At 43.9% G+C, this 21,037-nt stretch overlaps 1 protein-coding gene across 7 annotated transcripts in view; it reads right to left on the bottom strand.

Annotated features, from left to right (window-relative positions):
* LOC129708796 (BTB/POZ domain-containing protein 10-like) overlaps window positions 1–20,458 on the bottom strand; it is a 45,227-nt gene extending 24,769 nt beyond the window's left edge. The window contains exons 1-2 of one of the 7 annotated variants that reach the window (XM_055654774.1): window positions 20,319–20,458; window positions 18,915–19,034 (exon numbers count right to left, since the gene is read on the bottom strand). In XM_055654774.1, the coding sequence (XP_055510749.1) occupies window positions 18,915–19,006 (92 nt within the window). In that variant the 5' untranslated portion in view covers window positions 19,007–19,034; window positions 20,319–20,458. Of the gene's footprint in view, window positions 1–861; window positions 1,088–6,673; window positions 6,700–6,808; window positions 6,924–18,914; window positions 19,035–20,289 lie in introns of those variants that run through there. The other 6 variants (XM_055654772.1, XM_055654776.1, XM_055654778.1 and 3 more) reach the window with 6 other exon arrangements.
* Between the last annotated feature and the right edge of the window lie 579 nt (window positions 20,459–21,037).

Raw genomic sequence — 21,037 nt, 5'->3', positions numbered from 1 at the left:
CCCATAAGGAATGGCCCACAGACTGAATGGAATACTTCTGTGCCTCTACTGCAACAATACCAACAGTCCAAGCTTACAGCGGACAAGGATCCACAAATATCCACTCATCTCACCCCTCGATGTTTGCACTGTGTTCCCATCATACACCTCCCAGATAACGTCAGTTATCGTTCTGGAACTCCCTGTCATTCTTATAATTTAGTGAGCATATTGCACCAGAATTAGGTTTCAAAACAGTACAAATAAAGCAGATTCAAAAATAATTCCTGACCCAAAATGCTCTACAAAGAACAATATTCATAGAAAGAAAGAAATTGAAGAATTCAACAGAAAGAAATTGAAGAATTTATTTTTCCCTTCCATACAATATGGAAGTAGACCTTTCAGTCCATTGATTCAATACTAGCTCTCAGTACAATCCCATCAAGACTTACCACCACTGACTCCCCGACAATTTATTTTCTTTCATATGCCCACCAACACCAATTCGATTCTCAGAATTCCAGTTCATGGTTATTTTTCGAATGAATAGTAACAGTTCAGTTTAGTCACTGATTGCCAAGCCTGTATTTTTAATATAGATTTTGCATTAATATAAAATTACTTAAAATTTACAGTAGAGAAACAGTTTGAAAGCACCAGGCTGCTCCACACCAGGAAGCTCCACACAAACTGCCTTCTACATCCTTGCTTCACTGCTTGCTACTCCTTTTCCTTCAAACAGCTAAAGAGCTCTTTTTCCTTAAAACAGCACATGCGGCCGTAGAATTTAAACAGTATTTCCGAGCTGGAAACAGCCCCATTTGTCACCATTTTTCAATCTCTCATTTATTACTAACACATACGTTTGCATTTACCGACCTTTAACTGAGACTAATCACTTCAATCAGGGCACCATTAAAACAGAGCATTGCTCACACCAGTTTTGAGAGATATCCTCAATTCCAGTCTTGGTGAACGCTGGGCTCTCACTTACTGCCTTTTCATGCCACGGCGAAAGCCACTTTCAGTCAAGGATCCCGGGCGGAACAGGGCCCCCGTCATGAATGATCTCCAGCATTTGAAATCGGCCCAATTAACATGATCCCCGCCCATACGGCAGGAGATCCAACGAGTGCTTTAATGTGTCAAAATAAGAGTCCACTTTTCACAGCAGTGCTGCAGTGCACACAAATACACATTCATTTAAAAGCCACACCTCAACACTCAGATACACAAACTTAGAGACAAATTCACACTCATAGATTGACTTAAAGTCATTTTCAGACAAACATTGAAATACACTTAAACTTGTTCAAATTCAAACAACCACCTGACTCAGACACACGAGAACTGACGGCAGGGTGGCACACAGGTATCAGAGAGCCGAGTTTGATCCTGACTACGGCTGCAGTCTGTATGAAGTTTTAAGCTATCCTCGTGACTGCGTGGGTTATCTTTGGGTGCACTGGTTTCCCTCCCACACTCCAAAGACATACAGGTTTGTAGGTTAATTGGCTTCGGTAAAAAATGTAAATTGTCCCTAGTGTGTAGGATAGTGCTAATGTACGGAGTGATGGCTAGTTGGCGCGGACACGGTGGGCAGAGGGGCCTGTTTCCCCACTGTATCTCGAAACTAAAGTAAACACATCAGGCAGCATCTGTGGAAGAAAATGGACAGTTGCTATTTCAAGTCAAGACCCCTCATATGGACGAAGACACAATTTCACACATACAAATGCATGCACAATGTCAAAATAATTACATATACTGCCCTCCATTATGTTTGGGACAAAGACCCAACATTTATTTATTTGCCATTGCACTCCACAATTTGAGATTTGTCATAGAAAAAAAAAATCACATGTGGTTAAAGTGCACATTGTCAGATTTTATTAAAGGGTATTTTTATACATTTTGGTTTCACCATGTAGAAATTACAGCAGTGTTTGTACATAGTCCACCCATTTCAGGGCACCATAATGTTTGGGACACATGGCCTCACAGGCGTTTGTAATTGCTCAGGTGTGTTTAATTGCCTACTTAATGCCTACTTATCAACACAAGGACCAAAGTTGTGCCAATGAAAGTCAAAGAAGCCATTATGAAACTGAGGGACTAGAATAAAACTGTTAGAGACATCAGTCAAACCCCAGGCTTACCAAAATCAATTGTTTGGAACATTATTAAGAAGAAAGAGAGCACTGGTGAGCTTACTAATCACTAAGGGACTGGCAGGCCAAGGAAGACCTCCACAGCTGATGACAGATGAATTCTCTCTATAATAAAGAAAAAAAACCCAAACACTTGTCTGACAGATCAGAAACACTCTTCAGGAGTCAGGTGTGGATTTGTCAATGACCACTGTCCACAGAAGACTTCATGAACAAAAATACAGAGGCTACACTGCAAGATGCAAACCACTGGTTAGCTGCAAAAATAGGATGGCCAGGTTACAGTTTGCCACGAAGTACTTCAAAGAGCAACTGCAGTTCTGGAAAAAGGTTTGTAAACAAATGGGATGAAGATTAACTTATGTCAGAGTGATGGCAAGTATGGAGGAGAGAAGGAACTGCTCAAGATCCAAAGCATACCACCTCATCTGTGAAACACAGCGGGGGGGTGTTATGGCCTGGACATGTACGGCTGCTGAAGGTACTGGCTCACTTATCGTCATTGATGATATGATTGCTGCTGGTAGTAGCATAATGAATTCTGAAGTGTACAGACACATCCTATCTGCTCAAGTTCAAATAAATGCCTCAAAAAGCATTGGCCGGCGGTTCATTCTACAGCAGGACAATGATCCCAAACACACTTCCACAGCAACAAAAGATTTTTTCAAAGCTAAAAAATGATAAATTCTTGAGTGGCCAAGTCAATCACCCAATCTGAACCCAATTGAGCATGCCTTTTATATGCAGAAGAGAAAACTGAAGAGGACTAACCCCCAAAACATGTATAAGCTAAAGATGGCTGCAATACATCCCTGGCAGAGCATCACCAGAGAAGACACCCAGCAACTGGTGATGTTCATGAATCACAGACTCAGAAAAGCAGTCATTGCATGCAAAAGGATATGCAACAAAATGCTAAACATGAATACTTTCATTTACATAACATCGCTGTGTCCCAAACATTATGGTGCCCTGAAATGTGGGGGACTATGTATAAACACTGCTGTAATTTCTACATGGTGAAACCAAAATGTGTAAAAATGGCCTTTATTAAAATCTGACAATGTGCACTTTAACCACGTGATTTTTTCTATTGCAAATCTTAAATTGTGGAGTACAGAGGCAAATAAATAAATGATGGGTCTTTGTCCCAAACATTATGGAGGCCACTGTATCTATTACGCTCTCACTGATCCATTCACCACCCCTCAACCCATAGAAGCAGCGGTTCTATTTTCAGGTGTAACCAAGGTGTCGAGTCATCAGGATGCTGAAATTACAGCTGAGCCTTTAAAGCTTTCCCTTTAGTTTGCACTTCCAGTGAGATGGCGAAGCCTGAAAACAAATTTCAAGCAGGGCTTTCTGAAACATCTACACTGTTCGTACAGTTTTAGTTTTTAAAGATCCAGCGTGGAAACGGGCCCTTTGGCCCATCAAAACTTCCTCTGAAGAGGGTCCAGAGGAGGTTTACAAGAATGATCCCAGGAATAAGTCCCAGGTTAACATATGACTGGTGTTTATCAGCACTGGGCCTGTACTCGCTGGAGTTAGAAGAATGAGGGGGGGGGATGTCATTGAAACATACAGAATAGTGAAAGGCTTGGAAGGAGTGGATGTGGATGTTTCCACTAGTGGGAGAGTCTAGGACTAGAGGTCATCACCTCAGTATTAAACAATTTTCTTTTAGGAAGGAGATGGAGACATTTATTTAGTCAGAGGGTGATGGATCTGTGGAATTCTTTACCACAGAAGGCTGTGGAGTGCAAGTCAGTGGATATTTTTAAGGCGGAGATTGATAGATTCTTGATTAGTACAGGTGTCAGAGGTTTATGGGGAAAAGGCAGGAAAGATAGGTCAGCCATGATTGAATGTACTTGATTATGTAGACGAATGGCCTAATTCTACTGCTATCACTGAGGACCTTATGGTCACTGTACACTAGTTTACAGAAGCCAATCAGCCTACAAACTTGTATGTCTTTGGAATGTGGGAGGAAACCACACGGTCACGGGGAGAAAGTGCAAACTCTGCACAGACAGATAGACACAATGTGCTCCCGGAGTACCTTAGCGGGTCAGGGCAGTATCTCTAGAGGAAAAGGATGGGTGAAGTTTCAGGTCGGAACCCTTCTTAGATGAAGACCACTCTGCCTAATGTGACAGTTGCAGCAGCATCGTCCATCATTTTTCTCCAGAGTTGATGCCTGATCTGCAGAATTACTCCAGCATTTTGAGTCCATCTTTGGTATAAACCAAAATTTGCAGTTCCTTCCTCTGCACTGACAGCACTGGAATTGATCCCGGGTCTCTGGCGTTGTGCAGCAGCAGCAGCTCCACCACTGCTCTATTGTGCCGCATAGGTTAATATTTATTCTTCAACCAGCTTCATTAAAAACAAATGGTATGGCCTGTGGCGCTTTCTGTGCACATTTTAGCTGCCACATCACAGCAGTGACTCACCATCCCTCATTGTAAAACACTTTGGGGGCATTGACGCCACAAGTGGAGGTATACAAATAACAGCTGCTTTCTTTCTGGAGAAATTAACTATTTTATAACCGGTGTGAAATTAGAAATGCTATACCAGAATACAGTACAAAGTCCTGGAGTAAGCCAGTAGGTCAAGCAGCACCTGCAGAGGACCTGAATCAATGACGTTTCAAGGCAGGACTTCTTTAGACATGAGAAATGTTGGACATGTTATTTCTATAGAGAATGCCCTACTCCAAATTACATAATCATATAACTGGGAGGGAAGAAGCAACACTTGGAGCTAACTGGATAAGCACCAACATGGCCTCCAAGATCACAAGGTATGAGTAACTCGCACCATTCCACACACTGCAATAGTGCTCAGTGGGCTTGACCTGAACTTAGATTTGCCTCTCGTGATACCCAACAGTGCAGGTTGCACGTTGCCAGGTTTGCTGCTGCAACTGTCACATGAGGCAGAGTGGTCTGCAAGCAGTGACCCAGCCTCAGATGGTGAACCAAAGGTCCTGACCTGATGGCATTCCCACAGTTAATTCTGTCACAGACTCGACTGTTTCAAATGTCACCAGACATTTTGAAACAGTTGAAAAACATTAAAAATAATAAATTCATTGACAGACGCATTCTTTAGACTTAAGAGATACAGCGCAGAAACAGGTCCTATGGCCCACCGACCAGCGATCACCCCATACACTAACACGACCGGCAATACACTAACACGACCGGCAATCACCCCATACACTAACACGATCCTGCACATAAGGGTCAATTTTACCAAAGATAATTAGCCGATAAAACCTGTGGAGTGTGGGAGGAAACTGGAGCAGCCGGAGAAAACACATGCGGTCATAGGGAGAACGTACAAACTCTGAACAGACAGCATCTGTAGACAGGATCAAGACCGGGTTACTGGTGCTGCAAGGCAGCAACTCTACCTCTGTTACATTCAACACATAACTCAAAAATATTAATTCCAAAAAAGCAGACCTTCATTTGCACTTTCATTACCTTCATTAAGTAATCGCTGGCAACACCATTGAAATGCATGGGGCCACATTAGACATGCCAACAATCATTGGTTTAAGCAAATAGACAATTCCCAGTTTTAGGAGATCAGCCATTTGTGCTTTAAAGATCACCTCTCATCCAGCAAGTATAGCTTGGTTTCCTCATATATTCTATAGAGGATAACCCTTTCATCATCGAATCAATCATGGCCACACAAACTCTAATAACAAGGAACTGCAGATGCTGGTTTAGACTATAGACTCAAAAGGCTGGAGTAACTCAGTTGGTCAGCAGCAGCATCCCTGGAGAACACAAATAGTCAATGTTTTAGGATGGAACCCTTCTTCAGACTGATTCTGAAGGTGTGGGAAAAAAAGCTGGGAGAGATAAGGGACAGGACAGAGCATGGGCAGGAGCCTGAGAACCTCTCTCACCTGGAAGGTTTGATGGGGTCCCTGGATGAAGGAGGAGGTATAGAGACAGATGTTCCACCTGGGGTTGCAGGGGAAAGTACCTGGGGAGGGGGTGGTTTGGGTGGGAAGGGATAAGTGAACCAAGGAGTTGCAGAGGAATCGCGAAAAGGGGTGTAGATGAGAAGATATACTAATGGAGGGATCACATCGGAGTCGACAGAAATGTCAGAGATTGACGTGTTACAAATCTCAAATTGTGGAGTACAGAGGCAAATGATGGGTCTTTGTCCCAAACATTATGGAGGGCACTGTATATCCTCCTGCCGACTTATTCTCTCCTTACAGATCACTTTCCCGCTTAATTTTGTTGCAGAAACTGCAGACGAAAATACAACAGCTTTAGACTCAATATCAATTCCTCTAGTATGCCACTTGCAAGACTGCCAGTCCGAAAAAAAATATCGATTCCTACCATTTCTTGTCCTTCAACAAGATCCCCAATGCCTGCAATTTGATTCTAATCCCATGTATATCTAACAATCTTTCATACAGTGCGTGGATTGTTGAGATATACCACATCCGCTCTTGCTCTTTATTTACCAACCTGGTGGTCATATCAGTAAAAATCTCTCAAGTTCAGCCCTTCATGCAGTAGTTGACATGCGCAACTCATAGCCATTGTGCATGCAGTCCATGCACCATGTGCAAATCCACAAACCGTACAAAACTTCTTGCTCACTTTGCTTGCTTCATTCTCTCAAAAGGAGTTGCCTCTGTACCGAAAACTTCAATGACTTCTCAAACAACATAGGGAAGGCAAACTGCAAGATGTTGATTATCTCTCCAGCAGCAGCCTAGAAAACAAATTGAAATGCAAGACTTGTATTTCTAAAGCATACTTCATGTTTCTTGCAGGGCATCCCAAACCTCCATGTCCAATTAAACATTTTTCATGCACAGTTGCTATTATAATTTAGGAAGGAGCAAGGCTCAGACGTTCACTGTCCAGTCGCCTTCATTGGGCCATGATCGTTCAGTTAAATTTTGATGTAAAGTTATTACGGTAATAGCAGTGGGTAAATTCTAGCGATAATGTTTTTAATGGATTTCTAACAACCTCCATATTGTTCAAGGTTCAAATACAGGTCCACCACTGATTTTCCGGCAACTAGTGATCCGGCACCTCCCTTAAACCGGACAAAATTACAAGAGCACACTTAAAATTCGCCCCAGGAAGTCCCCCCGAAAATGTGAGTCCCAGACCGGGTGAGGCGGCCAATGTCAATCTCATCGGGACTTCCGCAGCCTATGGGCAGGTTGAACTAGCCCCCCTGTGGCCGGGGCTCTGAAACTGCAGCCCAGTTTGAATGGGCAGCACTGTGGCATATGTAATGCCTTATCGCGCCAGAGACCAGAGTTCGATCCTGACTACGGGTGCTGCCTCTACAGAGTTTGTACGTTCTCCCCGTGACTGCATGAGTATTCCTGGGTGCTCCGGTTTCCTGCCGCACTCCAAAGATGTACAGCTTTGAAGGATAATTGGAATGCAAGACTGCAGAGGGAGAAGAGGAGGGAAGGGACTGCAGCCCTAAGATTTTTGCCTCCATCACAGTGAGGAGGTGCTTGGTGGACTCACTGTGGTGCATGTTAATTTGTGTTTACTGTTTTTTATTCTTGTATAATTGTATGTAAGACTGCAGGCACGAAATTTCGTTCAGACCGAAAGGTCTGAATGACAATAAAGGAAATTCAATTCAAAAAAGAAATTCAATAATTTGGCTTCTGTAAAAATTGTAAATTGTCCCTAGCGTGTAGGATAGTGCTGGTTTACGGGGATCGCTGGTCGGCGCAAACTCAGTGGGTCAGAGGACCTGTATCTCTAAACTAAACTAAATCTGAACTGTATGGTGTGAATACAATTTTGGAGCACCACTTTTACCCTTAGCTCAATTTCTCAAAACTTTTGCTTCACAAAACTTTGGGGCACAGGAAGTTTTTGTCAGTGCACACCTGCAATTTCTGTAGAATAATATATAAAGATCGACTGGTCAATAATTTGATTATCATCTTGCCAGGCAATACTGTGATGGTTAAAGGTAATCAAGATGGATTTATACAAGACGACTACGGATCCTAATTATTTTAGAAGGGGAAAGATTAATGATTCACGTGGTATATTAAAGTGTGTTAAACATTTCAACCTAGAAGCTCCTTGTGAACAGCATGGTGGCACAGAAGGGAAACAACCAGGAGAGTACCACAGAGCCATGCAAGACCAGAGCCAGCTGCTGGCTGCAGAGAGGCAGTCTGGCCACGCCACCGAGAATAAAGAGGGACCTGGCGAGGGGGGGGGGGATTACCAAGAACAAAGAGGGACCCGGTGGGAGCGGGTGGAGAATGAAAAGGGTTTAACATGATTAATGAATACTTTGGTAACTTTGTCAGCGCTGGTAATGTGGCGACTCTTTGTGCGCATTGTCCGTTGCATGCAAAAACAAATAATTTCCCCCAACCTAGGTACATGACAACAAAGTATCATTGAATCATTAACCAGAAATACTGATTCAGGTTGAAGATCGACAGGGAACTCTATATGGATCAGAAGGACACACTTTGAAGGAAGCTTTAATGGCCTCGATTTTGCAGGGAAATGCTGGTTCTGCGAGAAATCGTCAGGATTTCCATAATGGCACTAAGCTAAGGACTAATGCATGAGCAAGGGTAAACATCCTCCAATTTCCAGCCACTATTTGCCACAGAAGTTAACGGCAATTCCTCCACATTTAAGTAGTGAATCGGCTTGAACAACCTGTCCTAGGTTAGGCCTTGTAGAGGAGCAGCATCAATCAATGGGGGATTATTTTCAGTTAATTTCTATGTTTTTTTTAATTGCTCGATTTAATTTACTTTTTTTAATTAATGCAAGTGTATTTAAATATATTTCAGGATAATTTTTGAAAATTAAAGTTTTGTCTATACTTTCTTGTTTGAGCCAGTGTCAGGAACTACGTTTTGGCTGCTAGCTGCATGGATAAAATATAAATTTGCCCCAGCATCTTAATGGGTCTAAGTTGATCTGGTCTTTACCTCTTCCCTCCCCTATCTCCATCCTTTTAAGCTGTTTTTCTGCAGTGCGCAGTGGTAGAGTTACTGCCTTACAACGCCAGAGACCCAGGTTCGATTCCGACAACTGGTGCTGTCGGTACGCAGTTTGTATGTTCCGCGCTGTATCTCTAAACTAAAGTAAACCCCTTCCACAGCTGATGGAACTGCCTTCATCTGAAGGTATCTACACAAGTGCAATCTCCTTTCAATCAGTCGTGAGTATTCCATTGACCAGCAATTCTGGAGCAATATACCAGTCATTGGGCTTCAATGGGGAAGTTAATGTTCTGGGCAAATGTGTTTCCATTTCATACACAAATCCATCCTGAACAGGAAAGATGTGGAGACTTTGGAGAGGGTGCAAAAAAAGGTTGTCTGGATTAGAAGGTATTAGCTATAAGGAGAGGTTGAGTATACTTGGATTATTTTCTCTGCAGTGTCAGAGGCTGAGAGAAGACATGATAGAAGGTTGTAAAATTATGAAAGGCATAGATAAGGTAGATAGGGACAACCATTTTCCCTTGTAGATATGTCAAAGACTAGAGTTACATGTATTTTAAGATGAGAGGTTTTGGGTGCAAAGATGATTTTTAGTAGTTACAGTTTTGATGTTTACACACTGAAGTCAATCTGGACACAGTTGGGTCTCATGAAGGGTAAAAGTATAAATGACCTGTCATGTGGGGAACCATTATTCACCAGGCAGTTGGGAGAATTCTCGTTTTTCTAAAAAAATTCCCTGGAATCTTTAACATCCATTAAAGGTGGAAATATGGTCCACCTTAAAGAATTGAACATTGTATTCTAAAATTTCAGGTAACCATGAAACCCTTCCCATCTTCCCCATCAACTCTATCCCTTCGCCCAACCCCTCCCCTGTGGACTCCTGGATTCCGAGTATTTCTAGGTCACAGAGGTTAGTGCTTCCCAAAAACAAATATTAGCATTCATTCCTCTAGCTTCACAGAACTGTTCAATCCTGGTCTCGCAACTGTGTCTTTTCATCTTTGGTGGTCCACCATCCAGGATCTACCTATTAAAAAAGGAAAGTTGATCCACCTATTCGTGTGCCAGGCTGACCATACACATCACCTGTCCATGTTTCTGGCAATGATTCCTGACCCACTGAGTTACTCCAGCACTGTCTTTTTTTCTAGGTTTAAAACTTCACTCTTGATAACGACTCCCTTGCTTCTTCATTGAAGTGACTGTACACTCCAGTCTCTGGAATATGGTTTGAGTACCCAATCCTTCTGAAGAGGGGAGAGATCTGCCAATAATCAAGGCCAAAAGCTAACTCAAGACTCTTATTTTTAAATGAAGATTTAAGGAAGGCTCCACCCTCTTGGCCAGGATACAACAATGAAACTAAGTGTACTGCTGTCAACAATTCTAACTCTGACAGGCAACTGTAAATGACCAATGACACAATAGGAAGATTTTATAACAAAATAATTAATAATAATTTGAGGATTATAGCTAGATGAACCATATATATCCCCACTATGTTCAGAAGTATAAGAGCATGAGGAACGAACAGAGAAGCAAACTTGCTAAACAGGCTCTGTCCATATTGTCTTAGTATGTACCACAGGCAATACAACAATCCCTGCAAACAGAACACCAGCCTCTCCCTCCTTATGCAGTGCCAGCAGCCATTTAGTCAGACAGCGTGGAAACAGGCCATTCGGCCCAACTTGCCCACACCGACCAACATGTCCCATCTACACTAGTCCCACTTGCCTGCGTTTGGCTCATATCCCTTTAAACTTGTCCTATCCATGCACCTGCCTAAATGTTTCTTAAACTATGCGATAGTACCTGCCTCAACTACCTCCTCTGGCAGCTCGTTCTATACACCCAGCACCCTTTCTGCGAAAAGGTTACCCCTCAGATTCCTATTAAATCACTCCTCCCCTCACCTTAAACCCATGTTTTCTGGTTCGCGATTTCCCTACTCTGGGCGTCTACTCAATCTATTCCTATTATGATTTTGTACACCTTTATAAGATCACCCCTCATCCTCCTGTGCTCCGATCTATATAGAGTTCCCTGTTAATCGTCAACCTTAATCAGTATTTCACAGGAAGAATGTACTAACTCCGTACAGAAAGCACCCCTAGTCAGGATCGAACCCGGGTCTCTGACGCTGTAAGGCACCAATCTTCCGCTGTGCCACTGTGTCGCCCCTTTCGGTAAATAGAGTCATATTATGGTAAACAGTCAAGTACTTAGCCGGGAATACAAGTTGGCATTAACAGAGGTGAGGTTGATTGGTAATGGAATAGGAAAGGTATTTTGAAACTCTGGGTGACACAACCAAAGGTCTAGCTTCTGGGGATGAGAGTCAGGAAGGTTAGTAATGGTGATGACACAAACGATTGTGTAGTTAGAGGAAATTAGTTTGCTGAGGATTAAGTCATGAAAGGTTGCAAAACAAAAGGTGGGAATATTAAATTTGAGGTGTTTTGGGTCGACCAACAAGGACAAATGTGATGGCAACATATACTGTTAATTCTTTTTAATCGACTGATTACCTTGATAAAATTCCAGTGCATTGGGTTCTCGGTCTTTAAAATCCTCATCTGGAACACAGTACTTGAACCGTCGCGAGATTTATCTATTATAAGCATGAACTGCGTCTAGTAACTTTCCGGCTTCATCATAATTCCTCACATGGAATAATACCAGAATTATTTGAATTCCTTTAAACCACTAATGATAACCTCTCGTGGAAATTTCCAACGGAAAGGATTTATGCAGTTGTTTAATGAAGGAAAAGTCCATGAAGTACATCGAGTACTTTAAAAACAAAAATCAAAGTACAGATGTAAAAGCACCAACTTGAAGAGATATTGCTTGAATATACCTGCTTCAAAAATGAATAATTCATTTCCAACAACCACATTTAACCTGCAGTAGGGCAGAAACTAGATCGTATGCATCATTAAGTGTCTTACTCACCTGAATGTTTCCACAGTTAAGTATTGAAAAACAACAATCTGAAGTAAATAACTCACCGGCTGCATAGCCAGGAACCCTTACATTGTTAACCACATATTCTTTAGAACAACTGATCTAAAATCCTCCTGGTATATCTTTGGCTGGATAGCATATGATGCCAACTTGCTGACTAGTGTTTTGAATAGTTACACTGCAAGTACGTCATCATTAGACGGCTGAACAGTAACTAAGAGATGTCGCAAGCAACCTGTACCCAGCTGAATACTGATTCTTTATGGTCACCCAGCATTATGTAGGATGTAAGCTGCACAAATAGTGGAGATGCTGCCTCACAGTTCCAGGGGCCCAGGTGGGTGCAGTAGGATAGCAACAAGTTAAGCAAATAGGCAAGGACATAGCAGATGGAACGTAAAAAATGTGACGCGATTCACTTCAGTAGAAAGGCAGAGTACTCTTTAAATGAGGAGGCTGAAAGGACCAGGACTAAGGTGGGGATGGGATGGAGAGAGAGGGGATGCAAGGGTTACTTGAAGTTAAATAAAGCAATATTCACACTGCTGAGTTGTTAGCTGCCTCCCTCCCTCAGCTGTCGTACTAATTTTACTGACATCCTGTTGAGTTTCACTGTCTGTATAACTCGTTAGCACCTAGCCCACAGCCAACAATGGACCATTGTGGTCTCCAACTTTCCTTCATCATCGTTACTTTTTGCATATCTTTCATTCATTTGTTCTATATCACATCTATATCTCTCCTTTCCTATTCCCATGACTCTCAGTCTGAAGAGGGTCTAGACCCGAAACGTCACCTCTTCCTTTTCTCCAGAGATGCTGCCTGACCCGCTGAGTTACTCCACCTTTTTGTGTCTATCTTTGGTTTAAACGAGCACCTGCAGTTCTGGTCTCACTGCTTAAGGAATGTCACACTTGCAATACAGAGAATTCAGGGATGGTCCGTCAGAATGATTTGTGAGACGACAGGTTTGTTTTACAAGAATGGATTAAGCAAACCAGTTTATACTCCATAGTTTAGAACAATGTGTGATGAACCCATTATTTTTTTTACAGGACTTGACAGGGTAGATGTGGAGTTGATGTTCTCCCTCATGGGAGTGTTTGGACCCAAGGGCGAGTCTCAAATGGGTCAGCTACTGAGGATCTTTGTGAGAATGAAGGGGAGGAAACTTTTGAATTCTCTACCCAAGAGGATTGCTGGAGGGAATAAGAGATATGGGGTTTGTCCAGGAAGGTAACGCTGAGCAGACAAATCAGTAATGATCTTATTGCACGATGGGGCAAACATAGAGGACTGAATGGCCTACTTTCTTTGTTCTTTACTAACACTTTCCACCTTCCATTTTGAAATAGCTCATGTTTCGATCAGCTTCTATTTAACTCTCTCCTGCATGAACAAACATACACCCAGCAAACCTTAACCTACTGCCGGAAACTATACAGTCAGTATTCTTTGTGCTCAGTGGAATAAAATGCCGCAATTAGTTTCAGATTTACACTGTATGGGAGAGAAAATTTACCACGTTTCTTGGAAAATCTGTTTTAAACTTCCTGGAATGAAAGAAACCAGGCGTTCTCGATAATTAATAGCATTTCTTTAAAATTCCAAGCATTGCCAAAATATTCCCAGTATTTCCTAGCCACACAAAATGGCAGAATGACACTCAGTAATTTATATGAATTCCGAAATTCCCGTGATCCCCAATGGCGGTTGGAAAATCTTCCCATAATTTATTATGGTTTCCAACAATTCCCAATTCTACACCATCCCAGTAACTTCCAACCAAGTGTAGTGTCTCCAACTCATTACTATTGACAATTTTCCATAATCCTCACGATCCCAATAATCCCATGCAATGCAATAATGATTACTATTCCCTTTCTAGTGGACACAAAACCTCTCTGGGAAGCTAAAGTATGGCTCAAAACTGTTTGAAGCTCATGAAACACTCAACAAATGGTCCCAATATCAGAAGGACAGCAGCTTCCTACTTCAGGGCCACTGGCCAACTGCAAAGTTCCCCGTGTCAAGCTCTACTACCTCATTGCCAACTAGAGATCGATCCTAACACTCATCTGCCAAGTGTTGCACCATACCAGAGAAGTGGTGCTACCAGTTTTGCTTTTTGCAATTCAAAGCAGAGATACAAGAACAATATGGGAGCAAGGTCCTTCTTAATTTTAAACTTCCTTATGGCAAAGGAGGATGCAATTCAGATAATTGATTCTCGGCTGACTCATAGAACAATTCCTTTCCCCCCCCGCATTAATTTTCCCACTGATTCATTCTCCCAAGAGTGTCATCAATAATGAGTGACTGGTGATTGGGTAGTAGCCCCGAGTGGCTCCCAGCTCACAAACCTGATTTGCTGCTGAGCCCAATAAATGTCTTGGCAACCAAGCACCTCACAAAAAAGTGAACCCATAATTTGAACTAGATAACAGGGCGGCACAGTGATGCAGCGGTAGAGTTGCTGCCCTACAGTGCCAGAGTCCCGGGTTCCATCCTGACTACGAGTGTTGTCTGTACCAAGTTAGTACGTTCTCCTCGAGACCTGCGTGGGTTTTCTCCGGGTGCTCCCGTTTCCTCCCACACTCTAAAGATGTACAGGTTTGTAGGTTAATTGGCTACAGTAACATTGTAAATTGTCCCTAGTGTGTGTAGGATATTGTTAGTGTGCGGGAATTGCTGGTCGGCGTGGACTCAGTGGGCCGAAGGACTCTATCTCTAAACTATACCGTCTGTCTGCGTGCATGACACCAGCGCTCCATCGGATGCCTGGGTCTCAGCTTTGCACGCATCCTCCCCTGGTGTCCCTCTGTGCAGGGGTAGATGAGGGGTACAGCAGGAGGAGGAGGGGAAGGGGAATGAGCAGTGTTAGTGTCCCAGAAGGCAGGAGGAGGTGGTAATCGGGAACAGATGGGACAGCCAACATGAATGGATGGTGCAAGGAGAGCAGTAGGGGAGTCACAGAAGGTGGGGAGTCACAGAAGGTGAGGAATTGGGGGTGTCAAAGGCTTTTGGACAGGCACGTTGATATTGAGCGAATGGAGGGATATGTATCACATGCATGCAGATGACATTAGTTTAACCTGGCTTCATGTTCGGCATGGATATTGTGGGCTGAAGGGCCTGTTCCTGTGCTGCACTATGTTCTGTATAATCTCCCACTGATTCTGCAACCGTTGCACACTCCGGACAATTTACAGTGGCCAATTTACCTACCAACCCACACCTTTTTGGGATATGGGAATAAAACAGAGCACCTGAAAGAAACCCGCAAGGTCACAGGCAGGACATTCAAACTCCACGCAGATGGAAACGGAGAACATGGGTTCTGTGAGGCAAAAGTTCCTCTAGCTGAGCCACTGCTATTCACGCTTGGTGAAGGGGTATCACTGGTGACATTGAACCCCTCTGCCTCAGCAGCCCTGATGTTTTACTGTATTAATAATCTACACTGAAATATAATTAATTGAATCCTTCACGGTCCATATCAGCATATCTGTACGTAGGCTTGTTATGCTGCTATAACTAAGAATATCATTGTTGGTACATGTAACAATGAAATACTCTTGACTCTTGCCTTTCAATGTGCTTTGCTCCGCCATCTACTGGTAGAGGTTGTCACCTGCACAGTCAAGGGGAAAACTCGAGAGAGTTTGTGAGTAACTCGGGAAAATGGGACAGGGGCTGAAGTCAGTACAGTGATGGAGCTTGGGAAACCAACATTGTACTTCAAATACAAGGGGTAGTTAGTGGATGAGGTTTTCTCTACATCACAGGAAATGTAATAGGTCCATGGGTCGTGGAATTAATTGCGGAGCCAAACACAGCACAAGAACAGACCCTTCGACTGACAATGCCTGTGCCAAACGTCAGAATCTTATCTACCATAACATAATCAAGTTCAAGTTCACATTTATTGTCACATGCAACAATTAAGGTACAATGATATTTGAGTTACCACAGTCATTCATGTTAAAAAAAAGAACACAATATACAATAAATTTAACATAATAATCCATATAATTTCTCCATGAGTTTAATTCAGTTAGTTTAGTTTAGTATTGTCACGTGTACCGAGATATGCCATTGTTCGCTATCCTGTCAAAAAAGTGCACATAAATACAATCAATCTTATAGAATTTTTCGAGGATGTAACTAGTAGCGTGGATAGGGGAGAGCCAGTGGATGTGGTGTATCTGGACTTCCAGAAGGCTTTCGACAAGGTCCCACATAAGAGATTAGTATACAAACTTAAAGCACATGGCATTGGGGGTTCAGTATTGATGTGGATAGAGAACTGGCTGGCAAACAGGAAGCAAAGAGTAGGAGTAAACGGGTCCTTTTCACAATGGCAGGCAGTGACTAGTGGGGTACCGCAAGGCTCAGTACTGGGACCCCAGCTATTTACAATATATATTAATGATCTGGATGAGGGAATTGAAGGCAATATCTCCAAGTTTGCGGATGACACTAAGCTGGGGGGCAGTGTTAGGTGTGAGGAGGATACTAGGAGACTGCAAGGTGACTTGGATAGGCTGGGTGAGTGGGCAAATGTTTGGCAGATGCAGTTTAATGTGGATAAATGTGAGGTTATCCATTTTGGTGGCAAAAACAGGGAAAGCAGATTATTATCTAAACGGTGGCCGATTGGGAAAGGGGGAGATGCAGCGAGACCTGGGTGTCATGGTACACCAGTTATTGAAGGTAGGCATGCAGGTGCAGCAGGCAGTAAAGAAAGCGAATGGCATGTTGGCTTTCATAGCAAGAGGATTTGAGTATAGGAGCAGGGAGGTTCTACTGCAGTTGTATAGGGTCTTGGTGAGACCACACCTGGAGTATTGCGTGCAGTTCTGGTCTCCAAATCTGAGGAAGGACATTATTGCCATAGAGGGAGTGCAGAGAAGGTTCACCAGACTGATTCCTGGGATGTCAGGACTGTCTTATGAAGAAAGACTGGATAGACTTGGTTTATACTCTCTAGAGTTTAGGAGATTGAGAGGGGATCTTATAGAAACTTACAAAATTCTTAAGGGGTTGGACAGGCTAGATGCAGGAAAATTGTTTCCGATGTTGGGGAAGTCCAGGACAAGGGGTCACAGCTTAAGGATAAGGGGGAAATCCTTTAAAACCGAGATGAGGAGAACTTTTTTCACACAGAGAGTGGTGAATCTCTGGAACTCTCTGCCACAGCGGGTAGTTGAGGCCAGTTCATTGGCTATATTTAAGAGGGAGTTAGATGTGGCCCTTATGGCCAAGGGGATCAGAGGGTATGGAGAAAAGGCAGGTACGGGATACTGAGTTGGATGATCAGCCATGATCATATTAAATGGTGGTGCAGGCTCGAAGGGCCGAATGGCCTACTCCTGCACCTAATTTCTATGTTTCTATGTTTCTAAGTCGTCCTTCGTGTAAAGATGAAGGATAAAGGGTACAACATTTAGTGCAAAGGTATAACAGGCAGGGATACAAGAATCTAATCAAGTTGACGCTGCTGCTGACATGATCAAGCTTCATGACAACCTCCTGAGAAAGATTTGCAGACTACAGAAATAAAAAAGTGAGTCTCAGAAATCAGAAACACAACGTCAGACTCTGCACTTAGATAAGTGATCAATTGCTGGTGCACCATAATATATTAAAAAGAATAATGCAAACAGGTGATTCTGGAACAAAGAAAACCTCAGTGAGCAATGCAAAGTATCAATCAACCAGGATACAGGCAGAAACAGCAGGAAAACATAATGACTCAGCAATCTACTAGACTTGTAAAAACAGAAAATGCTGGAAACCGTCAGGTCAGGCAGCATCAAACAAGAGTCTAAAATCTGAAACACTGATTCTGTTTCTCTTCCACAGATGCTGCCTGACTGTTGTGTTTCCCAGATAGACAGCATGTCTGGAGAAGGTTCTCGACCTGAAACATCACCTATTCCTTTTCTCCAGAGATGCTGTCTGATCCGCTGAGTTACTCCAGCTTTTTGTGTTTATCTTCGGTTTAAACCAGTATCTGCAGTTCCTTCCTACACTGTTGTGTTTCATATTCAAAGTTCCTGTATTTGCATTTTTTTTATTAATGTTCGTCCATCAGATCTTTGTTGTACTGGGAATTGTTATGAGAGAATGGTTGCTCACAGGAAAATAAACAACAGCATGGAGAAGACAGCTTTCTTGATAGCATTAAAGCTTTGTGATTTTATTTTTTAATTAAAAATGTTATAATTAATGGAGCCACACAGTAACAATAGCTAATAGTGCTGCTGCCTCAACTCCAGCAAACAGGTTCGGACCGGACCACTGATACTGTCTGTGTGGAGTTTGCACTTTCACCCTGCTATCCTCCGGGTGCTCCGGTTTCTTTCCACATCCCAATGGAATGTTGGTGGGTTAACTGGCCATGTAAATTGGTCTTAGTATATAGGTAAGTGATGAAATCTGGGGAGTATTTGGGGATTTGGGGAGAATAAAATGGATTAGCATAGGATTAGTGCAAACAGGTGCTTGGAGGTCGGCAAGGACTCGAAGGGCTGAAGGGCCTGTTTCCATGCTGCATGTCTAAGACTTACAGAAAGGCATTTACCATTGGTTAGTATGTCATCGGAATTCTGTTATATATCGTTCACAAGCTGTTGGGGATGAAATGCTGCAATGGTCAAAGTTGTTGGGTGAAAGTCTCTTAAGGTCGGTGCATATTTTACTTCAATTCGTATCTTCCCTGGACGAGTACAGCTGGCTTCTTGCGTCGAACTGCTTACCTGGTGTGTCTGCACTGGCGACGAATGACCTCCCTGGCCCAGGATTCTCTCTCACTGCCGCCACTGTCACTGAACCAAGACTCCTCAGTCATCCTCTCACACCTCCCATTCACGCAACACCTGCAGACACAACGCACATGGACATTTAAAGCTCCCACAGTTTAGCCAACAAGCAGTGCAAAATGATAAACCTACTGAGAAGTACTGAGGAAAAACAGAGATTGGCAGTCATTGAAAGAGATGAACTTTAAAGGTAATGCAAAGGATTGGGGATGGATTGATCTAGATGTAATCAGGATATGGTGGAGGGGAGCGGATTGAGTATCAATAAGAAGCTGAACTTTCTCAACTTTAACTCGGGGGAGTCAGATGATCCTTGTAAGACCAATGGTTATCATAGAGTGAACTTGGAAATATCTATCTAATCCACCCTGACCATCAACAACCCGGTTACAGTGACCCCACACTAATGCCGTGTTTTCATTCTACTCGCATTCTCATCAACTCCCCCAAAATTCCACCACTCGCCTACACACTTTGGGTAATTTACAGTAGCCAATTAACCCACCGGGCACCCACAGCTTTGGGATGCGAGAGGGAAATGGAACACCTGGCGGAAACCCATGTGGGATTCAGAATCCTAATCTCAGAAACCCATCCGAGAATAGGATTGAATCTGGGTCTCTGTTGCAACGACATCCAATTCCCCCTCTCCCCCGCCTGGGTCACTGGTCAGCATTGGAGTGACAGCAGGAGGTGAGAGCTGGGTACCACCACCCATCCGGATCACTAGTTACAGGCCTTTTTTCCTCCACTCTAATCACCGAATCATTCCTCCTAAATGCTTGGCACAATCCCTTCCCAATCCCCAGTACCATCTACAGCAACTCCCACGAATCTGGGCTCCAATTCCTCTGCAGCAGATGTGGCCCTCTCTCCTCTCCACCCTCGCCTCCCACTACGCCGGTCCTGACCACTCCCTACACCTGCACACATCAGCCCATGTCCAGACCTGGCACCGCTCTCAATGCCCCCCTCCCCCCCCCCTCACTTCCTCAACCCCCCCCCCCCTCTCCTGCCTTCCTCAAACCCACTCACCTTCCTCCTCCTCCTCAAACCCTATTCGCCCTCAACAACCCCCTCCCTCCTCAAGCTTCCTCAAGCTTTCCCTTAACCCCCACCATTCTCCCCCTCCGCCCCCCCCTCCCCCCCTCCTCCGCCCCCTCCCCACCATTCCTACCTCTCCTCCACCCCCTCTCTCTCCCCCCCCTTCTCTCCCCCCCTCATTCACACCGCCCTTCTCACCCCTCCTCGTTCTCTCCGTCCCCCTCACTACCAGCCCTGCATCACCTGCCCCAGTCCATCGCTGATATACCTCATGTCCATGGCGGGTGCATGACTCACCATTTACTGCCGCAGCCCAGTCGCTCCGCCTCGGGCTGGTCTGGAGCAGCCAGCGACCCGTCACCGGCAACCCGCCCGCCCGCTGCAGCACCGAGCAGAGGCGACAAAAACCACAGCGCCGCCGGCGGCCGGGAGGAGGAGGCATCCTTTAGCGCCCCCATCGGCCGCGAGGAGCCGCTCCACAGCGCCGCCGGCGGCCGGGAGGAGCAAGGGTCACACAGCGCCGCTTGTGGCCGGGTGGAGTCGCTCCACAGCGCCGCCTGCGGCCGAGATGAGCAAGGGTGTCAGGATGGATGCAGAATTCTCAGTGAAGGATTCAGTTTGTATCAGGTTCAGATTCAACTTTAATTGTCATTGTCAGTGTACAGTACAGAGACAACGAAATGCAGTTTCGTTTTACCTCATGTCCATGCTGGGTGCATGACACCCAGCATGTACATGAGGTACATCAGGATACAAGAGCTATACTATGGTGGCAGTGTGAACAGTACTGATTAAGACCCAAATAACGGATTTGTCTGAACGTTGCCTGATCACCAGTTGGGTGAGATGGAAATCCAGAAAAATAACAGTAAAACACAGTCTTGCCACTCACTCATTCCACTCACCTTGAACATGCTGACAGGAGATGGATGGGTGACTTTCAGACAGTGAAACACTTATGAAGCTTCTGTTATATATATTTCTGATTACATAGTAGTGCTGCATGAACAGGAAAG

This window comes from Leucoraja erinacea, chromosome 24 (assembly GCF_028641065.1).
Source record: "Leucoraja erinacea ecotype New England chromosome 24, Leri_hhj_1, whole genome shotgun sequence".
NCBI lineage: Eukaryota > Metazoa > Chordata > Chondrichthyes > Rajiformes > Rajidae > Leucoraja > Leucoraja erinaceus.
This window is presented reverse-complemented; position numbering and strand designations above follow the sequence as displayed.